This window comes from Sinocyclocheilus rhinocerous, unplaced genomic scaffold, assembly GCF_001515625.1.
Source record: "Sinocyclocheilus rhinocerous isolate Xijiao unplaced genomic scaffold, SAMN03320098_v1.1 scaffold24, whole genome shotgun sequence".
Classification (NCBI taxonomy): domain Eukaryota; kingdom Metazoa; phylum Chordata; class Actinopteri; order Cypriniformes; family Cyprinidae; genus Sinocyclocheilus; species Sinocyclocheilus rhinocerous.
This window is the reverse complement of record NW_015647124.1, coordinates 3,005,411-3,024,437: the sequence shown is the minus strand read 5'-3', so window position 1 is coordinate 3,024,437 and position 19,027 is coordinate 3,005,411. Positions and strand designations below refer to the sequence as shown.

General features: G+C 36.8%; 1 protein-coding gene across 1 annotated transcript; it reads right to left on the bottom strand.

The window, feature by feature from the left end:
• Positions 1-6,525: 6,525 nt before the first annotated feature.
• On the bottom strand, positions 6,526-14,275 carry LOC107709005 (uncharacterized). The gene is made up of 3 exons (XM_016513402.1): positions 14,159-14,275; positions 11,304-13,101; positions 6,526-10,932 (listed from the first exon to the last, which is right to left on the bottom strand). The coding sequence occupies exons 2-3, from the start codon at positions 12,990-12,992 to the stop codon at positions 6,778-6,780; spliced, it is 5,844 nt and encodes a 1,947-aa protein (XP_016368888.1). The 5' UTR covers positions 12,993-13,101; positions 14,159-14,275; the 3' UTR covers positions 6,526-6,777.
• Positions 14,276-19,027: the final 4,752 nt, after the last annotated feature.

Sequence of the window (19,027 nt, the reverse complement as noted above, 5' to 3'; positions counted from 1 at the left end):
ATGCAAAAATACTGTGTCAGACATTATAAATATGTAGCTTTCATTCAATAAATAAATAAATTTATACCCTAGGATGGGTTCAAACCGATTTCCACTAATTAATTGTCACCACACTGCAGCTAAAAAATTAATAAATACATAAAAAATAAAGTATTTTAGTTTTGTTTTTCATTAAATTATCTAAACATTCTTAAATAAAGTTAATGATTACAATTTATATTTAATGACAACACGACATGAGAGTCATTGTTAAAGTCTTGTTTTCTAAAAAAAAAAATTTACAAAAAATTATTAAAAATCAATATCAAGTATTTGAAACTATTGAAATTAAGTTTATTGGAAGGTATATTTTTCTTCTTTTAAGCATAAATCAATTTTGAAGAAAAAAAAAATCATAAAGCAAGACTTAATACCTTAAGTAATTTTGCTTCTCAAGTAAATGTATCTTGATTTACGAATGTTTACTCGGACTGTAAAACAAGTAAAAAATAAAAAAATAAAAAATAAAATACTGAGCAAGTTGCACGCTCAGAACATTTTGAGATTATGTATAAATCTGGCAAACATTTTGTTTCCTGGTATTGATAACTAACAGGACATTAAAATGAGAGAAAAATCCAAAATTTAACATTCTTTATTTGTGGGACTTAGTTATCAGGATCATTGCACAAATACAAGTAATAAAGTATAATAAGAAAAATATACTCACCAAAATCTGTTTAACTCAGATGCAGGGGACACATGGAAAGAGGACCTTCGGGATGAGGGCTGACTTTGACTTTGCCTGATTTGAGAAATATTTTCTTATTGGATAGTATGAATAGTATGCATGTATGAATGTATATTTCTGTTTTTCTTAAGTTTAACATTATTCTAATTTAAGTAAATACAGGTGGTTTTGGGGTGGTTTCGTCAAACATAGTGAAATGACATTTGTGTTAAACAATTTAGTGACCGTCTCTGATAATTTAATGTCAAAGTTGAAACGTTTTTATTTTAAACACTAATGGTGTGTAATGCCCTACATGTCAAAGGCTATATGAAAATGAGGATTATTCCATATGAAGACACACAGATGCCATACAGAAGATGTCTGCATGAAGGGCAAACATGCTCGGGGTAACAGTGAGTAAATCTTCATTTCCATTTGCGTCATAGTCATGTTACTGCGTTTACTTCTGTCACTATGAGAGGACCTGGCTGTGCAGAGATGACAGACAACAACCTGCTAAAACCAACACGGACATGCAGCAGTTTCTAACGTTTGTCTCTTCGTTGATGTCTTTGTCTAATGACCTCTGAACCAGGTCCAACACACCTTCTCATAAGTCCTGGGTTAAGCTGTAGAATATTCAATATCGCTAAATGAATCTCTACACTTGGCTGACAGAAAAACGTCTCTTCCACTAATTAATTGTCACCACACTGCAGCTAAAAAATTAATAAATACATAAAAAATAAAGTATTTTAGTTTTGTTTTTCATTAAATTATCTAAACATTCTTAAATAAAGTTAATGATTACAATTTATATTTAATGACAACACGACATGAGAGTCATTGTTAAAGTCTTGTTTTCTAAAAAAAAAAATTTACAAAAAATTATTAAAAATCAATATCAAGTATTTGAAACTATTGAAATTAAGTTTATTGGAAGGTATATTTTTCTTCTTTTAAGCATAAATCAATTTTGAAGAAAAAAAAAATCATAAAGCAAGACTTAATACCTTAAGTAATTTTGCTTCTCAAGTAAATGTATCTTGATTTACGAATGTTTACTCGGACTGTAAAACAAGTAAAAAATAAAAAAATAAAAAATAAAATACTGAGCAAGTTGCACGCTCAGAACATTTTGAGATTATGTATAAATCTGGCAAACATTTTGTTTCCTGGTATTGATAACTAACAGGACATTAAAATGAGAGAAAAATCCAAAATTTAACATTCTTTATTTGTGGGACTTAGTTATCAGGATCATTGCACAAATACAAGTAATAAAGTATAATAAGAAAAATATACTCACCAAAATCTGTTTAACTCAGATGCAGGGGACACATGGAAAGAGGACCTTCGGGATGAGGGCTGACTTTGACTTTGCCTGATTTGAGAAATATTTTCTTATTGGATAGTATGAATAGTATGCATGTATGAATGTATATTTCTGTTTTTCTTAAGTTTAACATTATTCTAATTTAAGTAAATACAGGTGGTTTTGGGGTGGTTTCGTCAAACATAGTGAAATGACATTTGTGTTAAACAATTTAGTGACCGTCTCTGATAATTTAATGTCAAAGTTGAAACGTTTTTATTTTAAACACTAATGGTGTGTAATGCCCTACATGTCAAAGGCTATATGAAAATGAGGATTATTCCATATGAAGACACACAGATGCCATACAGAAGATGTCTGCATGAAGGGCAAACATGCTCGGGGTAACAGTGAGTAAATCTTCATTTCCATTTGCGTCATAGTCATGTTACTGCGTTTACTTCTGTCACTATGAGAGGACCTGGCTGTGCAGAGATGACAGACAACAACCTGCTAAAACCAACACGGACATGCAGCAGTTTCTAACGTTTGTCTCTTCGTTGATGTCTTTGTCTAATGACCTCTGAACCAGGTCCAACACACCTTCTCATAAGTCCTGGGTTAAGCTGTAGAATATTCAATATCGCTAAATGAATCTCTACACTTGGCTGACAGAAAAACGTCTCTTCTGCTCACAAAGGCTGCATTTATTTGATCAAAATACAATAAAAATAGTAATATTGTGAAATGTTATTACAATATAAATAACTTTTTAACACTTACTGTCAGCAGCCATTAATATCAGTTATTTAATTTAATTTAATTTGTTTCAAATAACTATTTTTACTGTATTTTTAATCAAATAAATGCAGCCTTAGTAGACTTCTTTATTTATTCAGTAAACTAAAACCATTAAAAAAAACATTTCTCTTCCTTGAAATACAATAAACATTAACTGAAATAAAATATTAAAAACATAAACTTATTTCAGCTAGTTGCCGAGGCAACATTTGTAATTTTCATTCCTTTTAACTTGATGTACTAAAATAGCTCAAACTAAAAAATCAATAAAAAATATTAGACATGTTTAAAAAAAGACAAAAACAACAAAATTGCAACAACCACCTGTACTTAGATTTTTTTCTTGGAAAAATACGCACCTTAAATAACTTGAAATGTAATATTTGTGGCAACTGAATAATTTGAAACCCTTATTGAAAGCATATGTGTCAAAACAATAAGAAATATAATCTTAAATGTAATTAATATTACAAAATTTGTTGCTTCAGGTTGACCTGTATGAAGTGCTGGACAGCAGACCTAAACCTTGGCGAGGAAATTTGATAAGCTCAAGATTATTACCCGTCTACACCAAAGGATGAGAGGTCTTCAACATCACACAAATGATAAATACAATTTCACTCTAGAAGAATATAATATGTAATCAGTTTGTTTGTGTGGCTGTCCCAATAACTCCTCAATTATTGACAGGTGACTAAATGGATTCTTAACAGTGGTACAAATAATGGTATCCTGGTCGTGACTGCTTTACCTTCAGGTAACTGGTTTGAGTCCAGCATTCAGATGAAGGAGAAACAAATGCATATTTGGTTATATATTCAGATGACGGATGAAAGCACTACCAACAGCCACCTTTCTACACAGGTAGTTAAGCCATAAAAACATACTGAAATTCTCCAGGCACAAGTGTAATATATGGGTGTTTTCTAGACTATGGGCACTTTTGGCCCTGTGGCCTTTCAGAAAATAAACTATCTTAAAACATGCTTTTCACACTTTTTCATAGACATACATGCATCACAGGTGAAGTCTGTCTTTTTTTTTTTTTTTAAAGCCACAAACGTTTTCAGTGTTACTTTACAATGGCCTTTCCATTACATCTTAAATAGCATTGGAAAAGTGTGGAAATTTACTTTTTCATATTTTAAGACTAAAAGATTGGGTCTGCGACAAGAGTAAAACAATACAATAAAAGGCATTTTAAAAGTAGCAAAAATAAGTAAGGCCAGGTAAAGAGTTTCCAGGACATTTATAATGTGACCTTCATATAACAAAAAGAAAAAACTGGTGAAATCAGTTTTAATAAAAATTGACCCCAGGGACATAAAAGTACCCAAAGTTGAAGAAAGACTCATATTTTAATAGCTATAATGCATACGGAACATAGTTTATAAATGACTGTTTATTTGAGAAAAAGCATCAAATGTTGTTTGAAAGTTGAAAGTCATTGTTGACTCTTTCTTAGGACAAAATATCACCACATCCCTTAAACTCCTCGAGCCTATAGTGAGTTTAGTGAAGTCAACAATGCGTAACCGCAGGAGTGTGCGCGCGTTAACTTCTGCATGCCAGAGAACAAACCTGTACTTAGACTTCACTAAAATTGGCTGGTCAGGGTGGATAATATCTCCCAGAGGCTATAATGCGTACAGTTGCATGGGCTCCTGTCCGTTTCCGCTGGGTGAAGGTCTACGGGCTACGAATCACGCTACCGTGAGATCCATCATGAATGCACTGAAACTATCGCAGGAGGTGGGGAAACCGTGCTGCGTACCTGACGTGCTTCACCCTATCAGCCTCCTGTACTTCGACGATGAAGAAAATGTTGTTCTAAAACAATACGATGACATGGTTGCAGGCAGTTGCAATTGCTGCCATTAAAATAAGGTTAATTTATTTCAATGCATCACATGTGCCACAGAAAATTAATATGTTGATATTTGAATATTAGTATGTCTAAATCAAATTAAATATGATAATGTCTTTTATATGTATAAAATAGATCTACCTCTATGATTGCTGCAAGTGAAAGCTGCATTTTCAGGCTTGGGAATGTCATACTTGAAGCGCCGCCCATAGAGTTCAGCTACCACAAGTCTATTAAACTATTACAATTGTTACCATGCCAATCGTTTTAAGTTTAATGTTTATGCTGCCACACGACCTATTTTGTTAAAGGGAAGTCATCCTGAGAAAGTCGTGCATATCGTCTGACAAGCTTGACCCTGATGAGTCCTCCCGAGTTCATTTATTTTCTCAGCATGTGAAAAGAGTTTACTTCAGTTATAAACATTATCCAAAAAGTTGTCATGACGAATACCACATAATGTTGCAACCCAACTTTACAGCTGTTTTAGCAGGTCATAAGACACTTGCAAAACTCCTATTCACCACTTGGTGGAGGTAAAATGGTCTTTTATCAGACTTAGAGGGATGTCTTGGTGAATTTTACAGTACAGACAAAGATGGCTAAAGCTGACTGAAATCTCCATAATTTGCAATGAGGAGGACTACACTTGATGCAGCAAGTCAACACGTCTGGCTACCTGAGACTAAGCAAAATGTGATTCTTCTTCGGATAAAAGATAGTAATATCATTCAAATGAAATAATTAAACAATTGCTCATTGATGATGCTTTTATTGGAATGATTCTTTTCTGAACAACAATGCATTTAAATAAACTAATTCATTCCAAAATGCACCCAGAAAAGTGATGCAATCAACATTTGTCAAATATACCATTTAAGCATATAAAACACCTGTGTAGATCTCTTAATTTTTACAATACTTTTCTGCTGTGAAAAATATTGCAGACTAAATATTTCCAAAACTCAAATAAAAGATGTATCAAAATAATCTCTTTCTGATTTTTATGAAAGCAAAACTACTTTCAATTTGGCAAATCTCAACTTCCTCTTACAAATAGACAAGTGCTTTTAAGTTTAAAGAGCAGGTCATATGGGTTTTTGAAAAATATTTAGCATTTTATAACGTAGCTATCCTTAAATGAAAACAATCTGCAAAGTTGTTAATCAAAAAAGTGCATGATAAATAAAGATATTGTCTCTCAAAAGAGAGAGTCGAGTCGCCTTAACGAGTCGTCATATTTTCAAATCTTTTGCCTGTTACCGGTATACGTCACTGGGTTTGCATAATCATTTGCATTGCGCCTGTGATACAGCTGTTCTGCGTTCTGATTAAAAGTTAAGACAGAGCGTCTTTTGTCTGTCGTTCTTAACATTACAGTAGACATATTTTGGTTTACAAACTGTATTGTTTCAACAGTTAGTCCCGTTAGCACTCGGCTAACGTATCCACCATTATTGTTTTAAGTGTTCAGTTTAGCAGCTAAACTTTATCTGTGGGCACGATTCGCTTGCATGAGTGTTTTTGTATTTTATGTCATTATTATAAGAACAGATTGGAGCACTATATTATTGTTTTATGCAAAGGTGCTTTGTCAATGGTAGCGCTCGCTAACTTGCTCAAGGACTCCTCTCTGTGCCAATCACAACAGGCTTGGCCAGCTGACCAATCAGAGCAGAGTAGGCTTATGGAAGGGAGGGGTTTGCTCCGAACTTGCTTGGAACGAATCATTTCGAAATCATTGGCAAATGACTCTAATATTAAATGTATATTCTGAGAAAATTACAATGTTTTCTGACCTTAGATGCATTTAAACCTGTTGTAGGGGACTCCAACACAATATTAGGACACTTTAAAATACCATATGACCTGCTCTTTAACAGTAAGAGAACTAGGGTATTGCCTTGTTTTAATAAGAAATAAGCACTATAAACAAAGAACAGCATACATACTAGAAATATTTTCTCATGTCACACCAAACTGCAAGTTGGAAACAGTGAAAACTCTTTTAATCTACAAACAACACAAATCCCTGATTTCAGTCACATTCAATCTCTGGACCATGCACTGGTCTAGATGTTGTCATCTTACACTATCAATTTCCTCCTCAGGCGTATGTTCCTGTGTTATATATACAGCCTCAGTGTAAGGACTGACCTCTTCATTTTGCGTTTTATAAAAGTCCTCCTGCATCTGTTTCCTGCTAGGCTCAAAGTCTTCCAGGTCATCAGGAGGAATCATAGATCCTGCAGTCCTGACAACAGATTTCTGTGATGGTACAGGCACTGGAACAAAGCCGTGATACAACATAAGCGGTGGTGTGTTCATAACCTCCAGTGGTGGAGCTTGTCGCACAACAGCCTCAGGAGACTGTACTGTCAATTGCACATAACTTTTTGTTTCCAGGTCAAAGAAAGTTTTCGTTTTGACCTGTACTGGCATATCCACCAGAAAGTATTGTCCAGAGTCAGGGTCCTGTAAAAGCTTCCTCTGGGTGATTGGGAAGGACTGTGTTACTAGATTAGTGGCTGGTGCATAAGTATGTTCAATGCTGTTGTGGCGCAAAGGTAAGGCCTTTGGAGTAGAGTACTGTGATCCTTCTATTGAAAACTCAGAATTAACTTCACCACCAGTTTTCCCAGTGCTACTCGACACGTTTTTGTGTTTATCCTTTAAAAATCTATCCAGACTTTGAGTCCTATGTTCCGGTTTCTTGGGCAAGAACGTATTGCTTCGTCCCTGTTGGTCACTGTCATTACTTATATTGCCATTCTCCAAATGATCCCCGTGGTGTGATGTGCCTTCTAGTTGTTTCTCACTGTGATGGCTCTTTGGACCACCAGTTTGACTGGTTTGTCTGTCTTTGCCTTTGGTTGCATGAGGGATTTTTTTACTAGGATTATTCTCTTCTATGCTTTGGCTCTTGTGACCATTATGGCGTCTAGCATGCTTCTCACTTCTTAGAGTGTTGGGCTCAAATGTGTCATCAAGATGTTCACTTTTTTTAATGCTGATTCTGTCACTGCTGAGAGACCTGTGTTCTGATCTGTCATGTACTTTGTCAGTGCTGTGGTGCCTCCTTTCAGCCTTGTGACTGACACTTTTGTCACTGCCTCCGCCTTTACGCTCAGATTTGCTTTTAGCTTCATCTTTTTGTATCCTCCGTGTGGTGAGCTTCATGGCTCGGCGTAGAGCCTTTTCGGTTTTTGGAGGTACAACAGGCGGCTTGTTCTGACCCTGACTGTCGCTTCCACTGCAGGCTGAAGCTGATCTCTCGGAGGTTGCCTTGGATCCCTCCGCATCCTCTGTTGGGGCAGTACTAGAGACGTTCTCCTCCATCATATCCCCTCTGCTTGTTTCATAGCCGTCCATTCCCTCAGATAAAGTGCTCACAGCAGAGCGTCGCTCCTCCTCCTCAGACATAGATGCATTTCCAGCGGACAGCTTTCCATCCTTGACTGTGACCAGGTGAGTTGCCGGAATGGACAAGAACTGCATTGCTGGTTGTTTTGGTTGGGGGCTCTGGACTGATATAGCAGGCATCTTAACTTGAGAATGATCCTCGAGGAGGTCCAGATCTTGTTCATCTTTCTCAGATCCATTCAAGCAGCTTTCTTGTTGATCCTTGGAGGAAGTATGACCGTGTGACATTTGTGTTAAGTTTCTAGCTGACTCAATCAAGCTGTGCACCCATCCCCTTTTGTCCACATCACTCGGTGGAGAAACTACCCTGTCAGAGACATCTGACTCACGTTCATGGTTGCTTAAAGAGCAGGAGTCTATTGATGGTTTCTGGAAATTCTCCTTCAACTTTTCATCTACTTTTTCTGTCACGTTGCAGACTTCTGCTTTTCTTAACAACTCTCCTGGTTGTACACCCTCTTCAGGTTCATGTAATAGAGAGAGTTCACTTGAGTTTGATGAGCGACTGCTGTGATGTGTTCGTTTGCCATTTAATGAGGACACAGACTGTCCAAGGATATCATATACTGTGATACTGTCCTTTCTGACTTTATCAGGTTTGAAAGACTCCGAGGACAATGAAATTTCAGAGAGTTCCTCCTCATGTTCATCTACAGTTTTGACCCTTTCTGAGCTTGAAAGTCCAAGAAGTCCACTTAAGAAATTTTTCACATAGACTTTTGGACCTTTGGATTTGTTCTGCTTGTCTCCCAACTCAGACTTCAGACTTACCGCATCCACTTCCTTCTTATTTGTTTTTACCTTGTCTTGCATTTCTTCATTTCTGTTGTTTGTGAGAGCATGTATAGCCTTTTGGAAGTCTTGGGTGACACTGTGTTTCCTCTGTGAACTAGAATGTTCCTCACCTCTTTCTGATTCTTTTGAAGAGCTGTTTGACATTATTTCACTACCAGATTCCATTTCCGTGTAGATAATGGAATAAGTCCCACTTTCATCATCACTGACTGTGAGTTTTGGTGGAATAAATGTATGTTTCATTTTGTCTTTTGGAGCCTTTTCATTGGGTCCCTCTTCCATAGACTTTTCAGAACATGCACCTTCAACAGGCAGACCTTTCTGAACATCCCTGCGGTTCACCTTACTTTCCTTGTCATATTTCTCTTTCAGAGCCGATACATTTCCTCTCACTGGGCCTCGATTCTTTGATTGACTTGACTGAACTTTGCTAACTTCCCTGCTCTCCATTTTCTCAGTTTTGACTGTAGTGTCACCTTCTCTTTTAAAGTCTAAATTACCTTCAGTCTTCTCACAGACTCTATCATTACTCTGAGAATTAATTCTCCCTCTTCTTGGGGGTATCTCAGGTTTATAGGAACTACCCTTATGGTCAACATCCAACTCTTCCTCATACTGTCCCACACTGTGAATATCTCTATTTTCCAAGTTATCACCCCTTTTTGTGCATTTTTTTGCATGACTTATATTTTTATTCATCAACTCTTGGCATATTGTATCACCCTTGCTGATATTATTTGTGTTGCTTTCTTTATGGTCTAGGGACAATCTGTCTCTCTCATTATATTTTATAGGTTCTGCATGCTGGCACTGCCCATTAGACGCTTCCTGCTTGCAGGGTCTGGCTAATTTTACCTCAGGCACATGACTTTCACCATGTTTGGCCATGTCTTCTGACTTCATTTGCATAGTCTGCCAATTAGTTTTAAATGCAGATAGAGTATTCTGACCTCTGCCATCTTTTGTATTTGTCCCCCTTTCATTCGGCATAAACGTACTAGGTAGTTGATCCTCTCCACTGGTGGGTAACTCAAGACCATCTTGAGGTTTTTCACAACCAGCTCTTTTTCTATCAATGAGTGAACCACCTGCATTTGAGAGAGTCTTATTTTTCAACTTTCTTTGCTCTCGTTCAGCAATTACTTCATCTAATGCCATTTTGGCCAAGTCGTACTTATCTATGACAACATTCTCTATCTTTAAGGGTGCAGTTGTCTTATTTGGCACCATTTCCATTGATGCAAATAGTGCTTTCTTTGCAGAAGTGTTTCTTTTCATTGAGAAAGTTTCGTCTTTTACTTTTTGCTCTCTTTGAGTTTCCAAACCATTCTTTGACGTAATACTGCTCTGTTCTTTAGCCGTGGTAGCCTGTCCATTTACATGAACATTTTCTTTCAATAGTGGCCCATCTACTGTTGTTTGAACTAGTACTTTATTTTTATGGATTCCTGCTTTATGCTCCTCTTGCCTTATCTCTTTTGTTTTTGTATTTTTGGAATGCCTGGACCACTTGTCATTATCATTTTTATCCTTTATAGGCATCAGCCCTTTTTCTACATTGGAACTATCATCATCATGATCATTATCATCATCTGTACCTACAAATCTCTGACTTTGAATGTAGTTGTTCTGTCGTGCAGAAAAGACATGCTTTGTTCCTGCTTCCTTTATGTTGGGTTCTTTTTCTTTAACAGGGCTTTTCTGTGCACTGACTGTTCCTCTAGTTTTCAGCCTATCCTTAATTAGATTTGTACCATCACTAATGGCTTGTTCTTCTGGATTTGTTAAACTTACACTTGGGCCTTTTGCAGATTTGTTTTCAAGAGTCCTTTCACTATTTAAACCTAAAGTGGGCTTTTTGGCATTTAGCATTGACTCTAAAGGATAATTTTTGTTTTGCAACTCGACACCTTTAAACAATTTACTTGGATAATTATGCTTTGTGTCATGATCTTTGCTGGCTTTTTCTGTGAAAACCTGAGAGCTGGTGTCAATCACAGTATGAGCATTTGCTCTAATCTCTTCAGGACTAGCTTTTCGGTAAAGTTGTAATGATGGGTATGCTGCCTTGTTAGTTGCAGGGCTCCTGATTGATTTAAATTTTCCAGACTATCCTTAATTAGATTTGTACCATCACTAATGGCTTGTTCTTCTGGTTTTGTTAAACTTACACTTGGGCCTTTTGCAGGTTTGTTTTCAAGAGTCCTTTCACTATTTAAACCTAAAGTGGGCTTTTTGGCATTTAGCATTGACTCTAAAGGATAATTTTTGTTTTGCAACTCGACACCTTTAAACAATTTACTTGGATAATTATGCTTTGTGTCATGATCTTTGCTGGCTTTTTCTGTGAAAACCTGAGAGCTGGTGTCAATCACAGTATGAGCATTTGCTCTAATCTCTTCAGGACTAGCTTTTCGGTAAAGTTGTAATGATGGGTATGCTGCCTTGTTAGTTGCAGGGCTCCTGATTGATTTAAATTTTCCAGATTGAAGCAGACTCAGTGCCAAATAGTCATCTGGCATTCCACCATTTGCAGGAGAACCAGTTTGAGTGTCTCCAGTTTCCAACAAGGGACTCATTGGGGAGATGATGGCTTTGTGACGAGCAGGGGAAATTGTTTTAGCTCCTGAAATCTCTGGTATCTCAAGCACATCCTTTGACACTTCAGGCTGGGGAGACTCTTTACTTTGATATGTCCCATCCAAACCTTTAAACTTAGGTGGACTGTACATGGTCTTAACCCGTTTTCTGTTGTCCTTGAGATTGAACAACAAGCTTGATGCTATGGATTTGTACCCCTCTCTCTTAATCTCAGGTGAGGGATGCAGTTCTCTCTCAGGGAGTGGTGGGACCTCCAGGGCAGTGGGTGAGAGCACAGTTTGCAGTATCTCTGAGGTTCCTGTCCCATGTCTGGAGGGTATCACTGGTGTCAACAGCTGTGAAATACTGAAAGGAGTTGAACTAGCAGAGGTTTGGTCCTCTTCTTTTTTAAATGCCTGTGCACTCCCTTCTCCAGCGTTTGTCCTTTCACAGGCCGGTGAATTAACAGAATGCCCCACAGGTGCAACACTTTTTGCTCTACTGCGGCTTTTTCGCCAGGGAACGCAAGCTTCTGCCCTTTCTGAATTACATCTCTGTTCAGCAGAAGGTGGAGGAGCCTTTGTAGGAATATTGTGCTGGATGTGCTCGGACTCTTTCTCTGGTTTGGGGGGTGCTGAATTTTGTGCAAATTGTGGTTTAAGCGGATGAGTCTCACTTTGTTTAGGACACTTTTCAGCTTCTTTTTCCACTGACGGGGGAACACTTAATTTATAGTGTCCATGTGCTGCAGTTAATTCTTTGTAAAGAGGTGAATCATACCACTCAGGTGGTCTATTGCTTAACATAATCTTCGAAATGTGCTCCTGCCCGATAGAGAACTTATTAAATTCCCTCCATGACAAAAATGGGCTGAGTTCGCTGTGGAGGAAAAAGTTAATGCAATTCAGTTTTCTCAGTTTGTTGTTTTTGCTTTGTTTACTTTTAGAGGATTTTCCAGATGGAATCAATGCATCCTTGCTTGATTTCCTGGCAGACCCTTTTTCATCTGATTTTAGATGATTCTTGGCTTGGGAAAGATGCTCCACTGTTAAACTGTGATAATCTGAAGAAAACTCTGAGAGCTCTCTCTGGATGGTGAGTAGAGCAGACTTGTCCCATGAATCACCATTTGTCATCTTAGTGCTCTCACCATTCTTTTTGGCTGCAAACACTGCAAAAAGCGACAAGTCTTTGGATGATTTATTTGATCTGCTCAATGGACCATTCTCTCCATTAAGGGGGTAAGAATTAAGTTTTTTGGCTGCAGAAAATGAGCTCTCCTGAGTCTTTTTTGAGACGTCCTCCACCACTGGCTTGTGGCAGCTGACTGGAGAGGGGGAAGACTCGGAGTCATTGTAGACTGCTTCATCTCCAATGCACAGACTCTTGAAAGCTCGATCCGTCAGGCTCATGACCTCACGGTCTATTTCATCCATAAAGCTATCGAGATAGCGGAGGTGCTGCATGCTTGTCCTGTGGCACTTCTCTTGGTTGCTCATGATGAATGCGTATGCCCAGTTCCTTCAGTCTGACGCAGAATTGACCTGGTTTGACACAACCAGATTGTCATTGTCAACACCACATATTGGAGATTACATTGTGATTTCCCTGCAAAATTGACAGAAAATGTATCAGTGCTACCCAATGACAGTCAAAAAATTTTATTTTAAAACTATTAACTTTTATAATATGTAAAACATAAAACACATTTATTGTTTTGACCTCAGAGGTGGCTGGTAATCCAGCCTGTGACTATGTACAGTAAAGAAAGCTACACCATGCCAAACACCAACTATTTTTAGAAGAAGGCAGATGTCTCTCTGCCCTTTCACATACACAGGCCACCTGCATAACCCTAAATCGTTTGGTAAAACAAATGGATTTTCAAGCTATTCAGATGTTTTAAGTGTGTCCTGTTCAACAAATCTGCTTTTTAAAACTGAATACTTCTAAGCCTAAAATGTCAACTTATTGAACTGTCTCAAAGAAGCTATACAACATTTTTGTCAGCAATATTTGCACTACAGAGAACACAAATTAGTCATCATTCAGTTGTTTCATTGCAGCTGCTGCACTGTGTGGTTGATCCGGGAATAACTCATTAACCCATATTTATCCTCTGACCTGAATCCATTAACCAGCACTCATTACAGCTTATATCTCTCATGGAATGGGAATGTGCCTTAAAAGTGCAGGTTTCAGACTACAATATGGCATTTTTAGACATTTTTGTGTAACTCAGAGAGCTCAAATGCTAACCAAGGACAAATCTCAAGATATATTTGTGAGCGTTTAAAGGCATGCACTAAATACCATTTGAGACGGCACAACATTGGACAGCACAACATTTTTCCACCACCCATAATTCCGTATCAACTTGCAGTCGGGGTAATTTCCCCACATCTGTTATTTCATTTAAGTGAAAGGAAGATCTACAGTTCAGTGATAAAGCCCTGACTAACCTCAAGGAAAGTTCTTCAAAATAACAGGCTGTTCATCATAAAATTATGAAAATGTGAAAGAGAACAGATCTTAGCTTTTTATTATTAAAAGGAAAATATAATTTACACTAAGACAATTTCAAAAAGAGCTTTTGTCAGGAATGTGTTGAACCACATTAATTTGACAGTAACAGATTAACAGCCTGTCAAAGTGTATTCCTTACCTTTTTTTGAGGTTCTGTAGTTCATCCTTGGCAAAATCCATTAGTCAAAAATTGAAAAAAAAAACCTTTTGATGCTTATGAATCCTTACAGGTAAATTTCACAGAAGTCAGATTTTCTGTTACTCCATACAATAACATGCTCTTTGTTGAACACAACCTGAAGCTCATGGTAGAAATCCATGTTCAAGTAAGCGCTTGAAAAGACTGAAGGAGAAGGAACCAAACACACCCCACCGAAATAGTTGCCAGCAAGGCCAGAGCTGTAACACAGGAAGGAGTTAGCGAGCGCAAATATCTGAGCGACTCTTTGGTGTCGAGTGGGCGACAGATGAAATGGAAATGGTCATCTGCTATTTTGGTACCGGCAGCTTGAGTGCCATAGCTGTCTATACCTCTCCGATCCTACAGAAACGACAACATTTCACATTAGCACGGCAGCGCTGGACACATGGGATGTTGTTGTTGTACGGTGTCTGGGGTGAGTAGGAGTCATTTGTCTCACAAACAGGGGAGCCAAATATAGCACCTTGCATCACCCCACAGCAGTGTCACCAAACTCAAAGTGTAGAATGAGTGGCTGATGGAGTCTGATTATCAGGACAGACTGCCCACAGTTGTTAAGCAGATCCTGCTTGTGTCTTTCTAGTACTTCTGCCTCCAGCCGCTCAGACTTAAAGAGGAAAACATACATGCTTAGGCTTTTAAACAATTGTCTTAATTGACAAAATAGAAATTGGAAGTTCCTGGTTAGAGAAAGCATGACTAGATTCAAACCTGAAGTTTTTTTTTTTTAAAAAGCATTTTTATCCTAACATGGACCTCGCTGTCTTAATGCTTCATTATGTATTTGTATTTATTTGGCTATGTTCTTCACACCTACACAGTATGATAGAGAGTTATTTAAGTGGCTCTATTTGTATTTCATACAGTAATAGCCTGCCTTTCTTTCTGGCACACCTTTCATATCTCAGCTTATCTGTCACATGTCAAAGCAACACCTGTTTCTGTTTATACTGATAGTGCTTTTCAAAGCAATATCTCTTAAGTTTTGACAGTAAAAGACTGTTCACACCAAGGACAATAACTACATCTATAAAGTTTTAATAATCATTCTAATTCTCTGAGATGTCCACAACACAACTATAACCATAACAACACAGAGGAACAATACTGTTGGAATCACTTTCAGTATGACTTTTTCCAGCTGGTGTATGATCAAAAGACTGACAGCCAATCAGAATCCACTGAATATTTAAAGTGGCAGATGACATAACTGCAGCTTGTGCTTATAATAGATTATAAGATTTTAAAGATTTAAAGATGTTATTTGTTAATTTGTATGGTATGTCGTTGTATGTCCAACCAAAAATAACTATGTGCTATGATATGTAAGCATTGTTGTTTTTAAGTCAATTGAGGAAACCTTTTTTAGAATGAGGAGGAGACAGACTCAACAAACTCAATATATCAACAAAAATGAGTGAAAAGAAGAATGCAAATGCTCCATCAGCTCAGACGCATGCATACAGTCACTTATGTTATGTCCACAAACTGTATGTTATTCCTGTACATGATTCATGTTGTCGTATGGGGAGAGTCCCTCCCTAAAAATATGGGTAAGACTCTGTGTCAGCAGTCATACCACTGTATGCAACTGGAGTGTGTTTCCCTTTTATCTGCTCCTCGAGGGGAGGAAGGTCACAAGGAGAGGGCAGACGAGTCTCTATCCTTAGCAACCCAGTCTCACCGTTTCCAAAAGCTCTCATGTCCACTAAACCTCTTATTCCGGAGCAAGCAGGCAAGGCTATAATAGGACAACTGGACCCTTTGACTCTCAGGGGCCATCCGGGGTGGCAGCGGAAAGGAGTGTGATCTATTTGAGGTGATGGACGTCCACACATGGGCCAGCATTAAAGCAGCCGGGCCGGCTATCATTTATTGCACTGGAGAATGCTTGAGCATCATGCCTGCCAATAAATACTAGCATGTCTGATGCGCTGGCCTCAACATGCACCCGCTGCCCACAGAATGCCCTGCTGACTACGCTGAGGCGCTCAGGTTACTGTTGTGTATTGACTGCCATGCTGGATTCAAGGGGGAGAATGGATATAAATGCAATAACCTTTGCCACGTTATGTAATGCTTAAATAAATAGTTCACCCAAAAATTTTAAATCTAACAGCATTTATTTACCTGCATGTCTTTGGATGTCTTTCTTCCGTGGAACTCAAAAGAAGATATTAAACCAGAATGTCCAAGCTTCTCTTTTACATATAATGGAAGTGAATGGAGACCACAGCATTTAGCAAGATTTTAAGTGATGGACTTAAATTTGACTCTGTTCCTTACATAATCCCATCATATGGCTTCAAATGTATGGTACTTTTTTGTTTGACAGTTTTGGTACCCATTCACTTTCATTGTATGGAAGAGAATAACATAGCAACATGAGGGTAATGATGACAGAATTGTAACTTTTTGGGTGAATTATAAATAAAATTTAAACGTTCATTACCATCCAAAAGTTTGGGCTTGGTAACATCATTTAATGTTTTTGAAAGTATCATTTAATGTTTTTGAAAGTGTCTCTTCTGCTCACCAAGGCTGCATTTATTTGATCAAAAATACAGTAAAATATTGCGAAATATTATTCCAATTGAAAATAATTATTTTCTATGTGACTGTATTATAAAATTTAATTTTTCTTTTTTTTTCAGGATTCTTTGATGAAAAAAAGTTCAAAAGAACGGCATGTATTTGAAATAATAACAATTATAAATTATAAAATGTAATTTTTCTTTTTTTTTCAGGATTCTTTGATGGAAGAAAAAAAAAGTTCAAAAGAACAGCATTTATTTGAAATAGTAAAAACATTTATGATATCACATAAGATTTCTGTCACTTTTGATCAAATTAATGCATCCTTATTGTACAAAAGTATTAATTTCTTTCAAAATACTTCAAATCTTACTTGAATAGTATATATATATATATATATATATATATATATACATGGTTCCATATTAACATGAATTATGGAATTAATGGTTTTATTTTTTTTATATTAATATAATGTTTAATAAACAAAATAGCATTAAGAAAGAAGGGAAATCCCTGTATGGTTCATTAGGGGAGGGCCCTTTGTCTCTCAGGTGTGAATCAAAATATAGTTTTTTGTGAATGAGTGAGCAGGATGATTTTCACATCATTTTATAACAAAACATCTAGTCTACCACATCCAGTTCTCAAAAGTCTTCTGTATGTGTTTCATGGCCTTATTTTTTTCACTAACCACGCATAAAGGTTGTTTTCTCAAAAACACAAACATCTACATCCATGTTGCTTACATATTATTGTAGCCCAGTTTGTGCTGAATACAGTGTAATCTGACTTTAGCCATTAATATGTTTTTAAGATACTGACAAAAGCACAAATGTCAGGGTATGTCAAAACTTCTCCAGGGCCCCAAGACCCCAGAGGGTTAATATTCAAGGAGATAAACATTTCTCAGAACTTACAGATCACAAAGCAAGTAAATTGCAACACTGACTCATTGCAACAGACCCAGTTAATTTGTCACGGCCATGTTCATAGCCCCAATGCTGTCATGAAAAATATCTGGAGTCGAGGCAGACTTCAGTTGAGACATCAAGATGTCAACAAATCACCTTGTGATGAAAACATATCACACAGCAATATGCCAGTTCTCTGATGCAAACATCAAGTCTCCTGATACAGGAGATCCACAGGCCTAAAGATGTACAAATACTCATTCTGCTGAAGTTAAGCAATGGCAAGAGTGATGTAAAATCATGTCCCACACTGTTTAGCTATGAGGTTTACCACTAAGCCACTTCACTGTACTGTCATTTGTCCACTAGAAAGTTGTAAAACAAAAGCTTTGTCATTCTCACATTTACCACAGCTGTAGTATACTTAAAATAACACAACTCTCCTGGTCTTATTTGTTTTGTGTGGTGTCACTCTAAAACAATAAAAAATCAAAACTCAACATGTACTGTATGATAAAGACAGCATGTCTTACTGTAAGAGAAATGGTGTTTACTATTGCTAAAACGAGATCCTTTACACCCTCAGATTTTCTCATACTGCAAATATTTAAGACATAAATAGAGCAGACAAAGAACTACGGCCTTCTAACACTCGAGTTGTTATGGTTTAAGAGATTATGATAAGCATTTTGGACAGACAGAGGTTGGGAGTTTAACATGTGCTACTGGACCGACAGCAGGCTGTGAGTATTTATGGAAATTCACGAGTGTGTTTGGAGAGACAAGAAGTGGCAAGTTCAAGCTATACTGAAAGGTTCAGCATTAATCTTTCAAACACAGGGTGCAAAATAGGACCTGAAAAATACTCTTAAAAACTATATATATATATATATATATATATATATAAACCTTCATAAAAAAAATGTTAATTGTCATCCCTAGGAGATCAAAATAAATTTTGAAAAAAGAAAAAAAAGAGCTTGTTTTATTACTTTTTCCATTGTTCTCTTCTACGAGGTTTGCAACATTTTACCAAAATTCAGGATGTGTAAATACAGTTTAAAAACCTGATTTGTGTTATTATTATTATTATTTTTTTTTTTTCACAGTAAACATAAAATAAACATCTATGTAAATAGTCAAACAACTGTTTGTAAATGTTGACTGTCAGAAAATCTTGACTATCATTTATAGAAGATCAAACAAAATTTTGAAAATATAAAAATATGAGCTTGTTTTATTATTTTTATTTTATTTTATTTTACCTATTTACCAACATTTGGGGTGTTTAAATACAGTTCAGAACTTTGATTATATTTATTATTTTGTATTTCCATGCAGTAAATATTCAGTAAAC

Coding starts and splice junctions, on each gene's coding strand:
- LOC107709005 (XM_016513402.1), bottom strand. CDS start 12,992: ATGAGCAACCAAGAGAAGTGCCACAGGACAAGCATGCAGCACCTCCGC. Junction 10,933..11,303: donor CTAGTCCTGAAGAGATTAGA/GCAAATGCTCAT, acceptor AGTCCTGAAGAG/ATTAGAGCAAATGCTCATAC.